At 52.2% G+C, this 17,075-nt stretch overlaps 1 protein-coding gene across 6 annotated transcripts in view; it reads left to right on the plus strand.

Moving 5' to 3' along the window:
- The window catches only part of RGS12 (regulator of G protein signaling 12), a 130,420-nt gene that overhangs the window by 100,328 nt on the left and 13,017 nt on the right, over window positions 1–17,075 (plus strand). For 5 of the 6 annotated variants that reach the window (XM_058546626.1, XM_058546627.1, XM_058546625.1 and 2 more), the window contains exons 5-14: window positions 4,354–4,523; window positions 5,117–5,209; window positions 5,993–6,136; window positions 7,002–7,181; window positions 7,502–7,655; window positions 9,739–9,815; window positions 12,106–12,297; window positions 12,643–12,716; window positions 13,236–13,362; window positions 15,265–15,361. In XM_058546626.1, the coding sequence (XP_058402609.1) occupies window positions 4,354–4,523; window positions 5,117–5,209; window positions 5,993–6,136; window positions 7,002–7,181; window positions 7,502–7,655; window positions 9,739–9,815; window positions 12,106–12,297; window positions 12,643–12,716; window positions 13,236–13,362; window positions 15,265–15,361 (1,308 nt within the window). Of the gene's footprint in view, window positions 1–2,012; window positions 2,089–4,353; window positions 4,524–5,116; window positions 5,210–5,992; window positions 6,137–7,001; window positions 7,182–7,501; window positions 7,656–9,738; window positions 9,816–12,105; window positions 12,298–12,642; window positions 12,717–13,235; window positions 13,363–15,264; window positions 15,362–17,075 lie in introns of all 6 variants that reach the window. The other variant, XM_058546630.1, reaches the window with a different exon arrangement.

Below are 17,075 nucleotides of genomic sequence, written 5' to 3' on the forward strand. Positions count from 1 at the left end.
AAAGCTTCAACACCCTTGATGGGGTTCAGCTGCTCTGCTGCAGTTTGTGCCCAGTCTGCCTCTTTGCCTCCCCTGCCCTCACGGTCCCGGCCACCAGCACCCTCAGCTGGGCCTCCACCTGGGCAGAGCTCAGGGCCGCCCTCCACATGCAGCCACAGGGGCCTGTGAAGCACACAAGTCTGTTGTTAACATTCCCTTGTTTATCACTCCTGCTCCTCAGCACATGGCCCCCGAGGCCCAGCCACACCCGCACCCGCCATGAGCCATGTTTCTTCTGCCACAGGGCCTTTGCATGTGCTTGTCCAGTCGTGAAAGGCTTTTCTTGCTTCCTTGAGTTCAGTTAACTTCTGTTCATCCCTCAGTTCAGCCTTTATTGCCTCAAGGAAAAAAAGCTGGAGGACGAATGTTTTGCTGCTCATACTTTATACAGTGTTTAAAAAATAGATTATTTCGTCTTTGTGAGGATCACCTCGTTTATCAACGTAAAATGTAGCAGGAGAGCACCCTTTTGCTCAGGCCCTGCTGATTGTGATGTTGGCTAATTAGGCAGGTGGAAAATGGCTCATGGTTTCAGTTCACCTTGAGCTTATTCTGGAGGAAGCTGAACACATCTCCACGTGGTTAGGAGCCGTCTCAAGCCCCTCTCAGTGACTGTCCGTGGTCTTCGGTTTATTGATCTCTTTCTTATGGATGTGTCGGTGCTCTTAATAACAAAAACTAGTTTGTGTAATGTGTTACATGTATTTTCCCACAGTTTCTTGTCTTTTGACTTAGCTTTTAGTGTTTTTTACATAAACAGATTTTATTTTATTTATTTTTTGTTTTATTTTGTTGAGGTATAATTGACATACAACATTATATTAGCTTCAGGTATACAGAATAATGATTCAATATTTGTATACACTGTGAACGGATCACCACGATAAGTCTAGTTAACGTCTGTCACCATAGTTACAGAATTTTTTTCTTGACATGAGAACTTTTAAGATCTCCTCTCTTAGGAACTTTCAAAAATACAATACAGTGTTGTTAACTATAGTCACCAAGCTGTATATTACATCCTCATGACTTATGTATTTTATAACTGGACATTTGTACCTTTTGACTGCCTCGCCTCTTTCACCCACTGCTCACCTCCACCTCTGGCCACCACAATCTGTTCTCACATGCAGAGATTTTTGTTTTTTTTTTTTTCTTGTGAGGAAGATCAGCCCTGAGCTAACATCCATGCTAATCCTCCTCTTTTTGCTGAGGAAGACCGGCTCTGAGCTAACATCTATTGCCAATCCTCCTCCTTTTTCCCCCCAAAACCCCAATAGATAGTTGTATGTCACAGTTGCACATCCTTCTAGTTGCTGTACGTGGGACGCGGCCTGAGCATGGCCAGAGAAGCGGTGCATCGGTGCGCGCCTGGGATCCGAACCCGGACCGCCAGCAGCGGAGCACGCACTTAACTGCTATGCCACGGGGCCAGCCCCTTTGCAGAGATTTTTAAATCTGAGATTTTAGGCCGGCCCCGTGGCGTAGCGGTTAAGTGCGTGCGCTCCGCTGCTGGCCGCCCGGGTTCGGATCCCGGGCGTGCACCAACACACCGCTTCTCCAGCCATGCTGAGGCCGTGTCCCATATACAGCAACTAGAAGGATGTGCAGCTATGACATACAACTATCTACTGGGGCTTTGGTGGAGGGGGAACATAAATAAATAAAATCTTTAAAAAAAAAATCTGAGATTTTAAATACAGAGACTTTAAATGTGTTGTCCATTATATCAATATTGTCTTTTATGGCTCTGGACTTGCATGTTCTGGCTCTTCTCACTCAGATATTTCAAAAAATTATCCCATACTTTCTTGTGGTATTTCTCTAAATTTCATTTTTTACTTTTAAATCTTTGGTTCATGTGGGATTTATTTTAGTGTGTGTTGGAAGGGCTCCAATTTGATTGTTTTTCAGATGGTTGTCCAGTTGTCCCTCTACCCTTCATTGAGTCATCCATTTGTGTTCTGTCCCAGGAGGGTGACCACTTCTGCACCAGCACCGTCGCCCTAGCCATCCAGGACGTGCGTTTGGGATGTGGTGTAATGTTAGGTAGGGCGGGCCCCGCCTCCTTCCTCTGTTTTATTTTGTTTTTCCAGCATTCCATGTTTAGTTTTCAACAAGAACTTTTATACTCAGCTTGTCTAGTTCTAATAACACGTCTGTTGGGGCGTCTGTGGGATTATAAGTTAATTAGGGAATCTAGCCCTCAATGCTCTGGTTACTGGACATGAATCAAACATAAAGAGTGAGGCTCTCAGCCCCAGAGAGAGAGTGTGTGCATGTGTGGGCGCCCGGATAACTGTGTTTCCTACATCACATACATGTAAAAGGGAGTTCAGTATGTCAGGATTCTTAAGCAAGGCCTTTCCAGATGGTTCTGTCTGCGTGATGCAGAGCTGCTGAGTTCTCTAGAAGCCGTGTGTGGACCCTCATCCCGCCACTCACCGACTGGCCTTGCTGCTGTAAAGGTTTAGTGTGTTTATATGGTGAGCTTTGTGTCTTCCCGACGAGCTCGGAGTCAGAACCTTCCTTCAGGCTTCAGTGAGCACTGGGGCAGATCTGTCACGGGAGTTTTAGCTCAAAAATAACAGGTACAGCATGGTGTGTTCTAATGAGCCTTAAAGAAAAATTAAAATTGCCATTCTCTGATCTTATATAACTTCTGAATTTTATTTTAATTTTTTTCTGTAGCAGTTTAAGTTATTTGATTACTCTTTGACTTTCTATTTTTCTTTTCTTTCCTAACCTAAATGCTTTTTGAGCTTTGAATGATTTCTGCCCAAAGTGGCTTCTAGTTACCATACCGATCCGATTTGATCAAATTTTTGCTTTCTTGGCCCCTAAAGTCTCCCTTTTCTCTAGATTCATGGGGTCTGCACTGTGGCCTCCTTCTCAGCCCTCTGGGCTCTGGTCACGCTTGTCCTGGGTTGTAGGAGTGGCAGCCGCAGGCCGGGCCTCTGCCCACCATTCTCAGCGCGTCTGTGGACGAGGTTTAGTCTCAAGGTTAACACCGCCTCTGCCCCATCGGGGATTTACGCTGCTTCGCTGACCTCCCTTACTAGTCTTCTCCCACCTCTGGTCCCTCGTCACTAACAAGATGCATTTTAAATGATCAGCCTAGAGCTGAAGCCAGTTGACTCGTCCACTTGACTCCTCACCACAGCCAGCCCAGATGGCTTATGGAGCACGAGTGACCGGGCACATCAGGCCATGGGACAGGTGAAAGAGCGACACGGGAGCATTTATGACTAATAATATTTCCTTAGTCACCTTTGCTCCCCAAAGCCATGGTAACAGGCCAGACCTGAAGCTTCCTGCCCACGCAGGTTTGGAGAGTCCCCTGTCCCGTGTCGTCTGTGCTTGGCAGGCTGTGGCTTGGCCCGAGGTCCTGTTCATTTTAGTACCAGGGGAGAGAACAGCCCCGTGTGGGGCTCTTACAGAAGGAGACATGTTCATGGTAGAACATGTGACCATTGCTGTGTCCTTTCCTCTCAGGTTTCACTGGCCCGGCCTGCCCACATGGGGACCGGGAGATCCACGGCACTGCTCATGCGAGGTGGGCGAGGCTGACATGGGCTTTCCCCAGCACCTCCCCTTGCCTTTGTGAAGGGGAACAGATTATTGCAGATCTTACTTAAAAGATAATGGGAACAAGGCTGTTTAGTGCCATTTTGTGGGTGGCTCAGGAGCAAACCTCCTGGGGTACATGTAACGTTGTCCACATTGGGTTGGCCTGGACTTGAGTTGTCACACTAACACGTGTGCTTAAATACTTCCATTTGGACACGATGCCTAAACATTTTGTACCGAGAGGATCCCACACGCAGAAAAGTGCACAAGTGCGAGATTCACATGGTGGATGTTCCTGTCAAGATGGAGAGCAGCGTGCCCAGGTCCTGGAAACCCCGCTCTGCTCACCCCACTGGTGCCCCGGCCCTGACTTCCAGCACCTCCCCGAATCTCACAGATGGCATCACTTGGGAGCTCTCAGTTGCATCCTTGGCTTTTGCTCAGCAGTGGATTTGTGACAAGCATCCTTGTCATGTGTGGTTGTGGTCCTTCATTCTTACTGCTCTGTGTGTGTGCATGTGGCCTCATGAGGATGGGTTTTAGTCTTGGTCCAGGCTCTGTCCCCTGTACCTAGAACAACACTGGGCACATTGCAGGCACTTAGTGTATTTTGTTGACGGAATGTGTGTTTTAGAGAAGACACCTTGGTAAGAGGCCCAGTCCTCCCCTGCAAGGCTGGGCTGAGCACTGCTGGGCAGGAGTGGAGGACACATGTGCAGGTGTGGTCTGTGCTGGTCCCTGCAGAGCTGAACGGTGCCGATCTGAAGGACTGCGTGAGCAACCACAGTCTGAGCAGCAATGCCAGCCTCCCCAGTGTGCAGAGCTGCAGGCGCCTGCGCGAGAGGAGGGTTGCCAGCTGGGCAGTGTCGTTCGAGCGTCTTCTGCAGGATCCTCTTGGTGTTCGATACTTCTCTGTGAGTAGGGAGGGGTGGCGGGGCCTGAGGGCTGTCTGCACTGTCTGCTGGGGCTCCTTGAGCAGGCTTCGTTGCCCAGGCCTCAGCGCGTTGGCTCAGACGGCAAGGACAGTGGGGTGGTGGGTCACCATGCAGGCCCTGAGCAGCCCCACCGCAGGTGTCCCCTCCCCCTGCACTTGCTTCTCGCACTTGAGGCTCAGGGGATCGGGGGAGCTCTACCTCAGTCCAGGCTTGACTCTTTGCCGGAAAGCTCTCTGCAGCAAGAAGCATCAGAGCTTCTTGTAAATGCTTGGAAGCCAGCTCCCTGTTGGCAGGTCCAGCTATTAGAAAGGGATGTTCCGCTCTTGAGAAAACAGCTGTGAAGGCCAAGGCGGTCCTTAAAGTGTGGGCAGCTTTTAAGTTTATCTTGCACTGCCTTCCAGTAAATTCTGGAGAGGTGCTTATAACCCCCTGGTTTCTGTGAATGTAAAAATAAGGAAAAAATAGGCATGAAGAAACAGTCTGAGCTCAGGAGGAGGGTAGGGCCTACAGTAACTACCAATGTATCTTTCTTTGACCATTGTGTGAAGGTTAATTGACCATGTTTTTCTTAGGATTTTCTAAGGAAGGAATTCAGTGAAGAAAACATTTTATTCTGGCAGGCCTGTGAATATTTTAATCATGTGCCTGCACACGACAAAAAAGAGGTAAGCATCTTCCTGCCTGGGAAGTGGGATGGTTAAAGAGCAGGATGCTTTCACTGTGGGTTAGCGCCTGGTGCAGTTTGAAATGTCCACGTGAAAGTGTTTTCACATGATTTAAAAAAGACATTTCTGTTTCAGAATAAGTTTCTTAATATATATGATATTTTATTTTGCCTAAACATCATTTGCATAAATGCTTTTTGCCATAAAACTTTCATCAGCAGACGTGCTGCCACTCAGTGTGTGGAAAGAGTAATTTAAAAGAAAATCCTAGGCAGAAGAGTATCCTAATATCCATTTGTACAGCTCCACTGCACGTGCTGCACATGAGGGGCAAATAAGTGCCCCTCGCGGTCCCGGTCCATGGTCTGCTCTGAGGCAGCCTGTGGCCCTCCTCCCATCCCGGACGAGGCCTCTCATCAGCCCATTACACTCTGCGCGGCACGGCCGGAGTCCCCACCTTACCAAGACGATGCTGTGTGCAGCGCCACACACGGACCACGCGCACAGAGGCCCCTGTGGCGGCAGCCCTGCCCAAAGCCTTTGGCACACTTCAATTGCCCATTGAGAAGAGTCAGAGAGGAGCCGATTCAGTGAAGTTTCCTACTGGCTCATACTCTTATTTATTTATTTAAGCAGTAAATATTTATTGGGCCCCAAGAAAATATATTGCCAGTGCCTGGAACCCTGTTAGGCATTTGGAAGGCAGCAGTGAAACAAGCAGAAAACATGCACATGGCAGGAGCCCGTGGTCTGCGTGTCCCGCTCATTTGCGTGTTCTGTCAGCTTTCCTACAGGGCCCGTGAGATTTTCAGTAAGTTCCTGTGCAGCAAAGCCACCACTCCAGTCAACATTGACAGCCAGGCCCAGCTGGCAGACGACATTCTTAGCGCCCCTCACCCCGACATGTTCAAGGAGCAGCAGCTCCAGGTGACTGTCTGTGCCTTGGTTTCCCCCAGGGACTCCTAGCCAGGGCATGGGGTGGGTGGGGGACTCACATCTGAGCAAGCATGCTCCCAAGCAGGCCACCAGATCTGGAGGAGAGTTGCTGATCAGCGTAGATGTGGGTAGAAGGCACCCTGTCTTACCTGCTGGGCTTCGGTCTCCGAGCGAGGCAGATGGGGCCTGAGGATTTCAGTCTGGCTGTGAAATAATAGGACCTGACCATGTATACCTGTCTGCAAATTACCTGTCTGTCCACACTTGTACATCATACACACCTGTGTGAAATCTCAGACTCACCAGTGGTGATATAGATGTATGTTTGGATCTTTTCCAATTTTGGGACATCACTGTGATAAAAAGTGTGCGTTGGACCTGATGTTATTTAGACACATGTCCCACTGGCCTCATCAGAGATTATTTCTGCTGCAAAGTCATGAGAATAATGTAAAAAAAACAAAGCGGAAGAAGGTATTTTCAAGGCAGTTCTCACTTCCTTTAGATTTCCAGTTGCTTTTGGTTTCATTCTTATTTAGCAAAGTAAAGATTCTCCAAGATTGTACGTTGGCTGTCCTGAGTCTACTCGTGGTGCTGGCTTTATAGAACTTGTTGGAATTTGCTGATTCTGAGTGTGATCATTGAAAAGCTGGTGTGTTAGGAGAAAGAGCAATTGGATGTAAAGGAACACTGGGAAATGACTCTGAGCACTCTGGGGTGGGGGTGGGGGTCTGAAATGACATCCTTTCAGAATAGGGCCGCTTGGTGTCTGCAGGTCCCCCATGGGACCTTGCACCTTCGGGGCTGAGTATTCTAGCTACTTCTGTAACTAAACGGTGTTGCATTTGCTCTTCAGATTTTCAATCTGATGAAGTTTGATAGCTACACCCGCTTTCTGAAGTCCCAGCTGTACCAAGAATGCATCCTAGCAGAGGTGGAAGGCCGCTCTCTCCCTGACTCGCAGCAGGTCCCCAGCAGCCCGGCCTCCAAGCACAGCATCAGCTCAGACCACTCCAACGTGTCCACACCAAAAAAGGTGCCTCAGCTCCCCGCCATGCCCGTCTTATCCCATGAAAGCCGTTCCACGGGAAAGCAAACAAATGCCCGAGTCAGCTTATTCTTTCCTTGCAGTGGATGAAAGACGCTGTTAGGACTTGGACCTTCTAGGATGTGTCTTATACTGAGGCTCTGAGTTGGGGATTCCCGCTGCTGTCAGGGCTTCACCTTCCGGCCTTGTGGGCTCTGTGCCATCCCATAGAGTACTTACCTTTACAGCTCACCTCAGCTTCCTTTGCATTTCATGTAATATTAAAACAATTTCACATTATTTTAATAACATTTTCTATTTGATGACAGTTGAGTGGAAAATCGAAATCAGGGAGATCCCTGAACGAAGAACTGGGAGACGAGGACAGTGAGAAGAAACGGAAAGGAGCGTTCTTCTCTTGGTCAAGGACCAGGAGCACTGGGCGGTCCCAGAAGAAGAAGGATCACGGTGACCATTCAAACGGTGTGTGGTATGCAGACGGGGAGGGCCAGGAGCTGAGCCGAGGCTGCTGTCCTCCAGGGCGGGGTGGCTTGAGGCCGCGCCGGGGAGCCAGCTGGGAAATGGGCGCTGTGTTTGTGAGCGTGGCCTGTGGGGGCAGGCCAGCCAGAGCAGAGCAGGGTGGCTTTAGGGTCTGCTGAAAAAGGGGGGAGGGTGCATTGCCACCCGCTCCCGCCTCAGGCCACGGCGCCCCCAAGGGGGACCTAGCATCTGCTCCTCTCCTCTGTGCTTCTTGCTAGAGCAGTAATAGGTACTCTTGGGAGAAAATTTGGAAAATACAACCAAGTAAAAAGAAGAAAATACAAATGTCCCCCCATCTGTCTACCCAGACAGCCTCTTGTTTTTCTGCCTAGTCTTTTCTCTAGTTATGTTAGGAATACACGAGCCTTTGTAATTTTTTTTGAAAATGTAACACCATAGTTTGGGTATCAAGTATTTTCAAAATTATAATTTTTTATTATTGTAAATCTTAAAGTCACCCATTCTAGATATTTTTTCTCTTGGTTTCTTTCTTGTATGTAAGTGAGAAGATAGTGTGAGAGGGACGGGCCTGTCCCTGGAGCCCGGATTAAGGGCCTCAGGGCTCCTGTGCCAGCTGCTGGCAGCAGCTCAGATGGGTGCTGGCTGCCGGGAGGTGGCTCAGAGGGAACAGAACGGCCTTCAGATTAGGCAGAGAAAGATGGAAGCGCGTATACCAGGCACTGAAAAGCGTAAGGGGGAAGGGTTTGGAAGGATTTTCTTCTCTGGAGATTTTCAAGAAAGGGATTATTTTCCAGGAAATAACTTGAAAGCTCCAGGCCTGTGGACCCCAAGTTTAAATCAGGCAGTGACCCTTATGGAGAGGGCATGGGCAGGGAGCACCTGAGGGAGGAAGGAGGGGGCGGGAGCGGCTCCCTGGACGTGGCCTGTGCTGTACCATGTGGCTTATACAGTGTATATTCTGTCTCCTCTTCAGAGCAGCCTGCAAAGTAGGTCTTATCTTGCCCGTTTTACAGACGGCGGCTTAGGAAGGCTGTGGGCCTGGTATTGGTGACCCCACGCTCCTGGGTTGTGCTGTGGGTAATTGATGCATGTGTTCTTTCAAAAGAAAAGGCAGAGTTGTAGAATTCACTTAGTGAGAGGCCACTAAGAGCCGGACATTGCAGGGACGGAAGCAATGTTGTTAGCTAGGGTACCCGGGGAGTAGGAGAGTGATCGCCTCATGCAGTCTGTCCCTGAGCAAGACCCCAGGAGGCTGGGTCCCCATACCTGGCAGATCTTTAGAGAGCCATCTGGAGAGGGCTTTAGATTCTGGCTCCAGGGCATTCCCCAGGAACTCTGACTTGGTCTCCTGGGAATCTGTTGCTTTTGGAAGGTAGTTGTGGTTCCGAAGGTCAGTGGGACCTGGGAGTCGCTGTGTCCTCATGCCCCTCTGCAGCCCAGGCCCCTGCGCAGCAGCCTGACCGGGAAGTAGACCGTGTTGTAAACAGACCTTTCTTCATCAGAGTTCTCGTGAGCTTTAGATTAGCCTAGGATTGCGGTTAGTTCAGTCAGTGACAGCGGGTGGTGGGGTTCTCGGTGCACTTTGGGACTCTGCAGGAAGACGTGAAAGAGCCACTGGTAAGACGCAGTCACCACTGGATGTTCACTGCTGTCCACACGGGACAGTTTCCAGTGAGGCCCAGAAGCCACATGTTGAGATAAAAATTCCAGATTAAATGAAGGGAAGGGAGGGCCTACCCCAGGAGCACTCACTTGCATTTTTGGCCTGCTATAAGGCAGCAGGCGTCTGGGGGCCGGCCGCGGCCCAGGACAGAGCAAGAGCAGCGTCTCTGTGGCCTGGGCTCCAGCTGCGTGCTGAGCAGCCACGTCTGACTGTCTCGGTGAGGTGAGGCAGTGCCTTGGAAGAGCTTTTCCATGTCTGCCTTCTGTCCTTCCCATATTTCTGTTCATCCTAAAGGGGTAGAGATTGGAAGATGAGAACAAATAAGTGGGGTTTCTGTATTAAGTGAGGGAAAGGGAAGCTGGCGGTGTTTGGTTTTCTGAGTCACTGTGTTTCCCCCCAAAGACCCCCTGCATGCCAACGGAGGTGTGGGCCGCAGGGAGTCACAGGGCTCCGTGTCCTCCGCAGGGAGCCTGGACCTGGTAAGTCACTGCCTGCCCCTTGTCCCAAAGGCCACAGCTGACTCACGAAGCCTGTCTCCATGTCTAGTCCCGTGGGGTACGGGGCTCGGCCGGGCGCTCCCCAGCCCAGGGTTCCTGAGCAGACGGTCGAGGAGCCCTTTGAGAGATGGGGGAGGGGCTCCTTGAACACTAAAAGCGTTTCTGGGTTTATTTTTGACATCGTTTTTTCTCATTCATTTACCATTGTTTTGCACTCTCACTAAGAGCAAACGAAATGCTGTGAAGCAGGTGCTTTGTCTTTGCCTCAGCGTCTGAATATCCTGATAACTCAGACACTCCATCGTGCCTGCTCCTGCAGGGGGGGCTGGACTGGGGGGGCTCCTCCCACCCAGACCCCAGCCCCAGTGGGTGGGGGCGCCTGCATCTTGCCTTGCGCTGTGCTCTCTTCTCACACCCTGCTAATCTGGTTGTCTGGTTGCTTGTTCTGGCCCCAATTTCCAATTAGGTGAGGGGAGGTGAGAAGGCACTGGGGAGGACCTGCTAGCTTGCTAGCTCTTGTCTGATACCAATTTTGGAAAACCTTACTGTTGCCAGCAGACTAGTCACTTGAAATTGTCAAGCAACAATGAATGTAGAATTTATTTCTTCTTCAGTTAAAGCTGTAAGGGTTACCATGTATCAGTTAGCTACTGCTGCCTAACAAACCCCAAACCCAGTGGCTTAAAACAAAGAACATTTATTCTTGCACTGTGTCTGTGGGCAGGGGATAGTTGAGGCCGTTTTGTAATTAGTCTCCCACCTGCAAACTGGTTTTCTGAAATAATGTTTGGGTGAAAAACATTTTCAGACTGTCAGGAGGAGATAGTGAGGATGAAGTGATAACAAGGCAAGTTGTCTGTTAGAAAGACATATGCAGGGGCTGTGTCAAGCGAGGAAGTGACGTTGTGACTCCGAGACCCAGAGGAGGTGTCCAGGAGACACCCAGAGGTTGGCTGCAGGGTGCACTGCCACAGGCTGGGCCCACACGCCGCCCACTTAGGAGCCCCTGTCTCTGAGCCTGGGTCCTGGTGCTGGGTGATGTGCTAAAGAGCCATTTCCCAAGCTCCTGACTTAGTTCATGAGAAATGCAGGCTGTCGAATCACAGACGCTGCTCATCTGAAAAGGCTCAGTCCCCGTACTCCAGACCACCCCCCTCCACCCCCCAACCTCCCAACCGCCCCCCCACCCTGCGGGTGTGTCTCACTCACCAGGGCAGCCCTGGTGAGTGCCTTGCAGCTGAGAGTCCTTGAGAGGGGTAGGCAGGTGAATTGGGCCACGTCCTTGCCCAGGAGAGGCACTTAGCACACTCTGGGCAGAAATGGTAGGCCCTCTGCCAGCAGAGGGCCAAAGAGGGAGGGAGCTGAAGCTTCCACTGTGCCCCTCACAGCCCCGCCTGCCCCTCCCAGCTTCTCATGACCTCCTGGTAGCCCCCTCAGGGTGCGTGTTCCTGCTGCTGTGCAGGCCGACTTCCTATCCATCAGTCCAGTCCTCTCAGAGAGGCCTCTGGTCCTGGGAGGTGGGGTGGGAAAAGCCAGAAAGATGACGAGAAGCAGCGAGAGAAGCAGCAGACAGGCCTCCCGGACCGGGCTGGGCCTCGGGCCCCTCAGCGTGCCATCAGCCTGCCCAGTAGGTCCCCAGTCCTGCAGACAGAGGGGCGGGCAAAGGCAGGCCACGGTCACAGAGTGGCTTCAGTGGGCTCCACAGAATGACTCTGTCTGCTTCTGGGTCAGGGAGGCCAAGACAAGACCCCTGAAAACCACAACATGAAGGGCCTATCCTATTCTGAGTAGGAAAGCTAGTTATGTATCGCCTTGTAAATGTTTAGAATAAGAGATTGGAGGGTAAGATTGTGATTACAGTCATGCTTCACTTAACCATGGGGATGCGTTCTGAGAAGCGTGTCATTAGGCGATTTGGTCGTTGTGAGAACATCACAGAGTGTCCTTACACAAACCTAGAAGGTAGAGCCTCCTGCACACCTAGGCTTTATGGTACCAGATGTCATGTGGCGCATGACTGTGCAGTGCCCGTAGGTGAGAGAGAGAGAACTGCCTCTCCCGTGTTATCTCAGAAGCCCCACCAACTTGGCTTTTGGGCACAGTACGCTGTGTAGATTTATCGTAACGTTTTTGCGTTTACGGAGCTGGATATGGGAGTATGAGACACACTGTTGGGCCTCCCTAAGTGTGGGCAAGCTCGTGATGGCCCTTCTCTGGGCGCCCGCACACTTCCCTGTAACGCCTGTGCTGCGGCCTGTCTCCTTGCTCCCAGTCAGAGGCCAGGACCCCTGCGCCCGAGAGGGACAAGGCCGCCAAGCACTGCTGCATCCAGTTGCCTGACGGGACGTCCTGTGTGGTGCTCGTCAAGGCGGGGCTGTCCATCAAAGAGGTCCTGTCCGGGCTCTGCGAGCGACACGGCATCAACGGGGCCGCCGTGGACCTCTTCCTGGTGGGCGGGGACAAGGTATGGCGCTGCCCGGACGCTCGGGGCCCTTCCCGTGGGGTAACCTGCCCGGTCACCTGCTGCCCTGGCCTGTGTTAGGCCTCGCGGCCAATTCTGCTCTGTGCTCCTCGTCTAAACTGTGTCTGATGGAGGCCGATCCTGAGAGTTGAGTCAGGCTGCGCAGAACCCTTTGCATGCTAATGGTGGTTTGTTTAGAGCACAGCCTTCCCCGGGTGGGCTATTTTTGAAGCTGCTCTTTTGTTCCACACAGCTGTGTGTCCCGCTGCATGCTGTGGAGCATTCCGGGGGCGCTCGCTTGCTCCCACTCTGATTTTGGTCTCTTTGTTCCTTTCCTTTGTTCCAAAGCCTCTGGTGCTGCATCAAGACAGTAGTATCTTGGAGTCTAGGGACCTGCGCCTAGAAAAGCGAACTTTGTTTCGGTAAGAACAATGCAATTGCCATGTCCGTGAGGTTTCCAGACGACTTCCCTTGCTAGCCTCTGCTTGCCAAGTAGATAGGCAGCTGCTACGTGGTGGGCTGGGAAAGGGTTGCCGACACCCCTATCCTGAGCTGGTGGGGCGGCAGCTGCATGCAGACCCCAGGAACCCAAGGGGCCAGAGGGTCACTCTTCCTTCCTGCCCCACAACCACAGTAGGGCTGCACCCCAGGGGTGGTCAGCTGGATGGCAGAGCTGGCCATCCTGTGGAGAGGGGTCTGTTCTTCACCTGGTGTGATAGCCCTGGCTCAGCCCCACACGAAATCTTAGAGAAGCCCCCTGCAGGCCTTCTTCTTGTGCTGAAGAAGGTGTTCCACGGTCCCACCTGGGCTGAGTTGGGTGAACCCGAGGTGCTAAGGGCCATCCAGGGGTGCCGCATTGCTCTTCTCTTGAGACAGATATCTAAGTGACAATTGACATTTATTTGTAGCAAATATATTCTTGTTTCTCCCCCTCCAACCAGGCTGGATCTGGTTCCAATTAATCGGTCGGTGGGACTCAAGGCCAAGCCCACCAAGCCCGTTACGGAAGTGCTGCGACCCGTGGTGGCCAAATACGGCCTGCACTTGAGTGAGCTGGTGGCCAGACTGGTGAGTGAATGGGGCCACAGCTGTGTTCCCGGAGGCCGCACGCTCCGCACCTGCCTGCCGTGATGCAGTTGCCCTCTGATTCTCCACAAAGCAGAGCTGTGGCGTAAGCAGGGACACATGCTGGTCTTCAGTTTCTCCCCACGGCAGGCCCTGCATGGGAGAATGTCCCTCTGCTCTCCCCCTTTCTCATCCTACTGAGTGGAAATGCTTAGCAAGTTTATTTATACCCTGGTCATTCCCAAAGGGATTTGGGTTGATATTTGAGATGTGGTTTTGGTGCAGGGAAACCAAAATGAGAAACAAACAAATAAAACCCCCTGAAATATCCCCGCCGTTTACAAATCTGATCAGATACAGAGTGCTGTTGGCACCTAAGACCTCTCAAACCCGAGGCAGCTGGCTGGTATTTTGCCGACTGCCTTAGATGCACTCTCACGTAAATCTTCTAATTCCCATCGACACCGTGTAGCTTTGAAAAATCTCTCTGGCATTTCCAAGCAGGGCCACTGGGTTATTATGTGAACGGGTTAAGGAAGAAAACCCTCTGGGACCGAAGGAGAGCAGGCGTTGGGCGAGAGCAGAGTCCCTGTCCCAGAAACCAGAGGGCGTTTTCGGGGAGATGTCTTGGGCCAGCAAGCTCGGACCACTGAGGCCTCGTTGATGCTAAGGTCACTGCTGTGTTCCAGCATGCTCCACGCGTTTGCTTCGAAATGTGGTGATTTATTATACAATGTTTGCCTCACGTTCTCCTTCTTTAGAAAATAAACTTTATCAGAGCTATGATTTCAAGAATTTTTAGGATTTTAATTTTCTCTGAAATGGGCCCCAAAATTGTTTAAGAGCTTTGAAGTGAATGGGAGGACCATGTTAAATTGTTTACAGACATCCTGACAGTAACGTGAAGCCCCGTCCCCCAGCTCAGCAGGGAGAGCCTCTGTCCTGGAGTCCAGAATATGCCGGGTGGAGACGGATGTGGCCTGGGTTCCATGTCGGCCTCCCTGCTCTTACTCTGTTGAGATCCTAAGCAATCACTTAACTCCTGGTGCCTCAGTTTCCCTAACTGTAAAATGGGGTTAGTCATGGTTGTGTGCTTGTGAGGTCGTCGTGGGACTTCCAGTCCCGAAGGGCTGCGGGTGGTCAGGGCTCATTTCCCTGCAGTTCCGGCTGCCAAGGCCCTCACGGGGAGAGCAGTCAGCTGCCTCAGGGTTCTCGGCCAGGGAGAGTTGGGAGCAGGGGAGAATTCTCGTGGGATGGGCTGTGACGGGTGTGGCTTTTCCTTGGACACGCCTGCTGACCCTCTTCAGTGACTGTGTGCGCTCACCTAAGCCAGGAATGTCATGAGCGAGGCAGGACCCCGCCACCATCGGTCCATTCCCTCACGCAGCGGGAGCTGCGGGGCCACGGGGCCTCCTTCAGGGGTCTGGCGCTCACGCTCCCTCTTGGCATTTGTCACTTTTATTGTTCTCCTGACTGACAGAGAATTTAAGAAGCCAAACTACAAGTTCAGATTTCTTTTTTAAACAGTGGTTATGGGCTCTGAACAGCAAGATAGTCTCCCCAAGAAGAGGGCAGGGCCCCGAGTTGCACAGCTGAGGGCGCTGCCCTCGGGCCTCGGACCCACTCCCAGAATTGTCCACCTCTGCTTCCTTGTCTGCAAAGGAGGCGTTTTGCTTTCAGCATTCACCTCCTAACATTGTTTGAGGATCTGTGAGGTGGGTTTTTGGGGTTGTCTCATCCTGGTTATGAGCAATGTTGAGACTTATGCCAACTTGACTAAATATTTAAAAACATGAAGTTTGTGGACCAAGACGACTGTCTTGCTCTCAGCAGCTGGACCACACGTAGCTGTCCTGGAAAGTTCTGGTCTAGGTGAGTTACTCAGTGCACCATCTCTGTCTCTAGAGTGGAGAGAAAGAGCCATTGGACCTTGGTGCCCCCATATCAAGTCTGGATGGACAGCGTGTCATCTTGGAGGAGAAGGACCCCAACAGAGGGAAAGGTGAGCAAGGCCCTGATGCATCCCCGTCCTCTCGGCCTGCTCGGGTCCCCTTGACTCTACCTCCTGAGAGCCCCCAGCCCTGCTGCCCACTGGTCTCATAGTGACACCACAGATGGCCTCACTTGGGTTTAGGGTCTCATGGGGCCTGGTGACCCCCTGCCATAGCAGAGTTCAGCCCCAACTGGGCGTCTGAGGGGGCCTAGGCGAGTCCAGCCCTGACTGTGGGCTGGAGGCTCTGGGCCCAGGAGCGTGAGGACCTCACTCTGGGAGCCATGTGCCTCCTGATGAGCAGGACTTCCCTGAGCTGTCTTCTCAGCTGTAGGAAGGGGTGACAAGCCCTACCAAACCCCTCCACCCCAGGATTGCTCTGAGGTTCCAACATGCCCGTGTGTCGAGAGCTTTAACCAGAGTGCTCTATTCCTGGGAGGCGAGGCCTCACAGTCCCTCTGCACAAGGGACACGGGACGCTGGGGGCATCACTGCCCGGCCCAGGCCCAGCAGTAGCTGAAATGGAGGATTGGGTGGTGTTGGTGGTCCCACTGTTCCTTGTATGCGGGGAATCAGGTAGTTTACAGAACCCTTTCCTGCGTGCTGCCTCGGCCACGACAGTCCTGCCCTGGGATGCTGGGGTCCCCACAGCCTGGTGCCTGGCCTCAGGGCCCACAGCATGATGGCTGGGGCTCAGTCAGGTCCCCCACGCCTCGCCCTGATGCCTCGGGGACCTGTGCTCCTCCTCAGGAGCACTCGGCCCTCTTCCAGGCAGAGGGCAGCAGGAAGCGCATCTCGTGGCGAGAGCTTTCTGGAACCACCTACTGATTATCTGGGTGAGGAGATGGCTTTGTAAGGGGCTACCTAAGGCAACTTGGGGCTGCCCCTTCCCTTTCCTGGCTTTGGCCCAGCGAGGGCTGTGGACCAGATGATTTCTGAGGGCTGGCTCAGCTCTGAAATGTAGCGTGGGTCACTTGTCTGTCCCCTCGGGGTGACCCGGGCATGGTGGTCCCTCTGCCCCCGGGGCTCCAGTGCCTGCTCCTTCTCCCCCTCGCTGCAGAGGAGAGACTTTCCTGAGCCCGTCCTTGGGTGTAGAGAAAGCCGTGCAATCTTCTTGGGCCTGGTAACCAGGCTGGGGGGGTGAGTGGTGCAGCAAGGGCGCGGGTTCTCAGAGCCCCCCCCCCAGGGTCTGACAAGGTTGGACTTTCTGGCCTGTTCGTGCACAGGTGAGTCTGTGGTGGAGTTTAGGCTGGCACACGCAGTGTGTTTGCAGAGCTGCTTGTGGGCAAGAGTGCGGCTACTCCTCTTGTCGGTTCTGGGCCAGAGCAGGGGCTTCGGGCTGTGAGTGCCAGTGGAGGCCAGCTGCGGCCCTGACTGGGGGCGACAGCCATGTGTGAAAATATGAATAGATGTGAGACTCTTCTACTTTCTAAAGAATATTCGTGCCACATAGTACATGAAGTGAGCTTTTCATTCACACGCCTCCAAAAAGTCCTAGTAACTGTAGGGTGAGACCTCTGTGCCTCCTCCACACCACCCTCACCCAGCGTCTCTTGCCCTAGACGCTGTAGGTAGAAGAAGATGCTGCTTTGTTTTGTCCTGCTTGGGGCATTTTGGCCTGTTCATACACATTAGGTAAGGGATATCGAATGCCGTTGGCCTCTCCCCAGCTTTGCTCTCAAAGTCAATATGAACAGGATTGTAGTTAAATGTTCAGAGGGATTTG

This window comes from Diceros bicornis, chromosome 8 (genome assembly GCF_020826845.1).
Source record: "Diceros bicornis minor isolate mBicDic1 chromosome 8, mDicBic1.mat.cur, whole genome shotgun sequence".
NCBI lineage: Eukaryota > Metazoa > Chordata > Mammalia > Perissodactyla > Rhinocerotidae > Diceros > Diceros bicornis.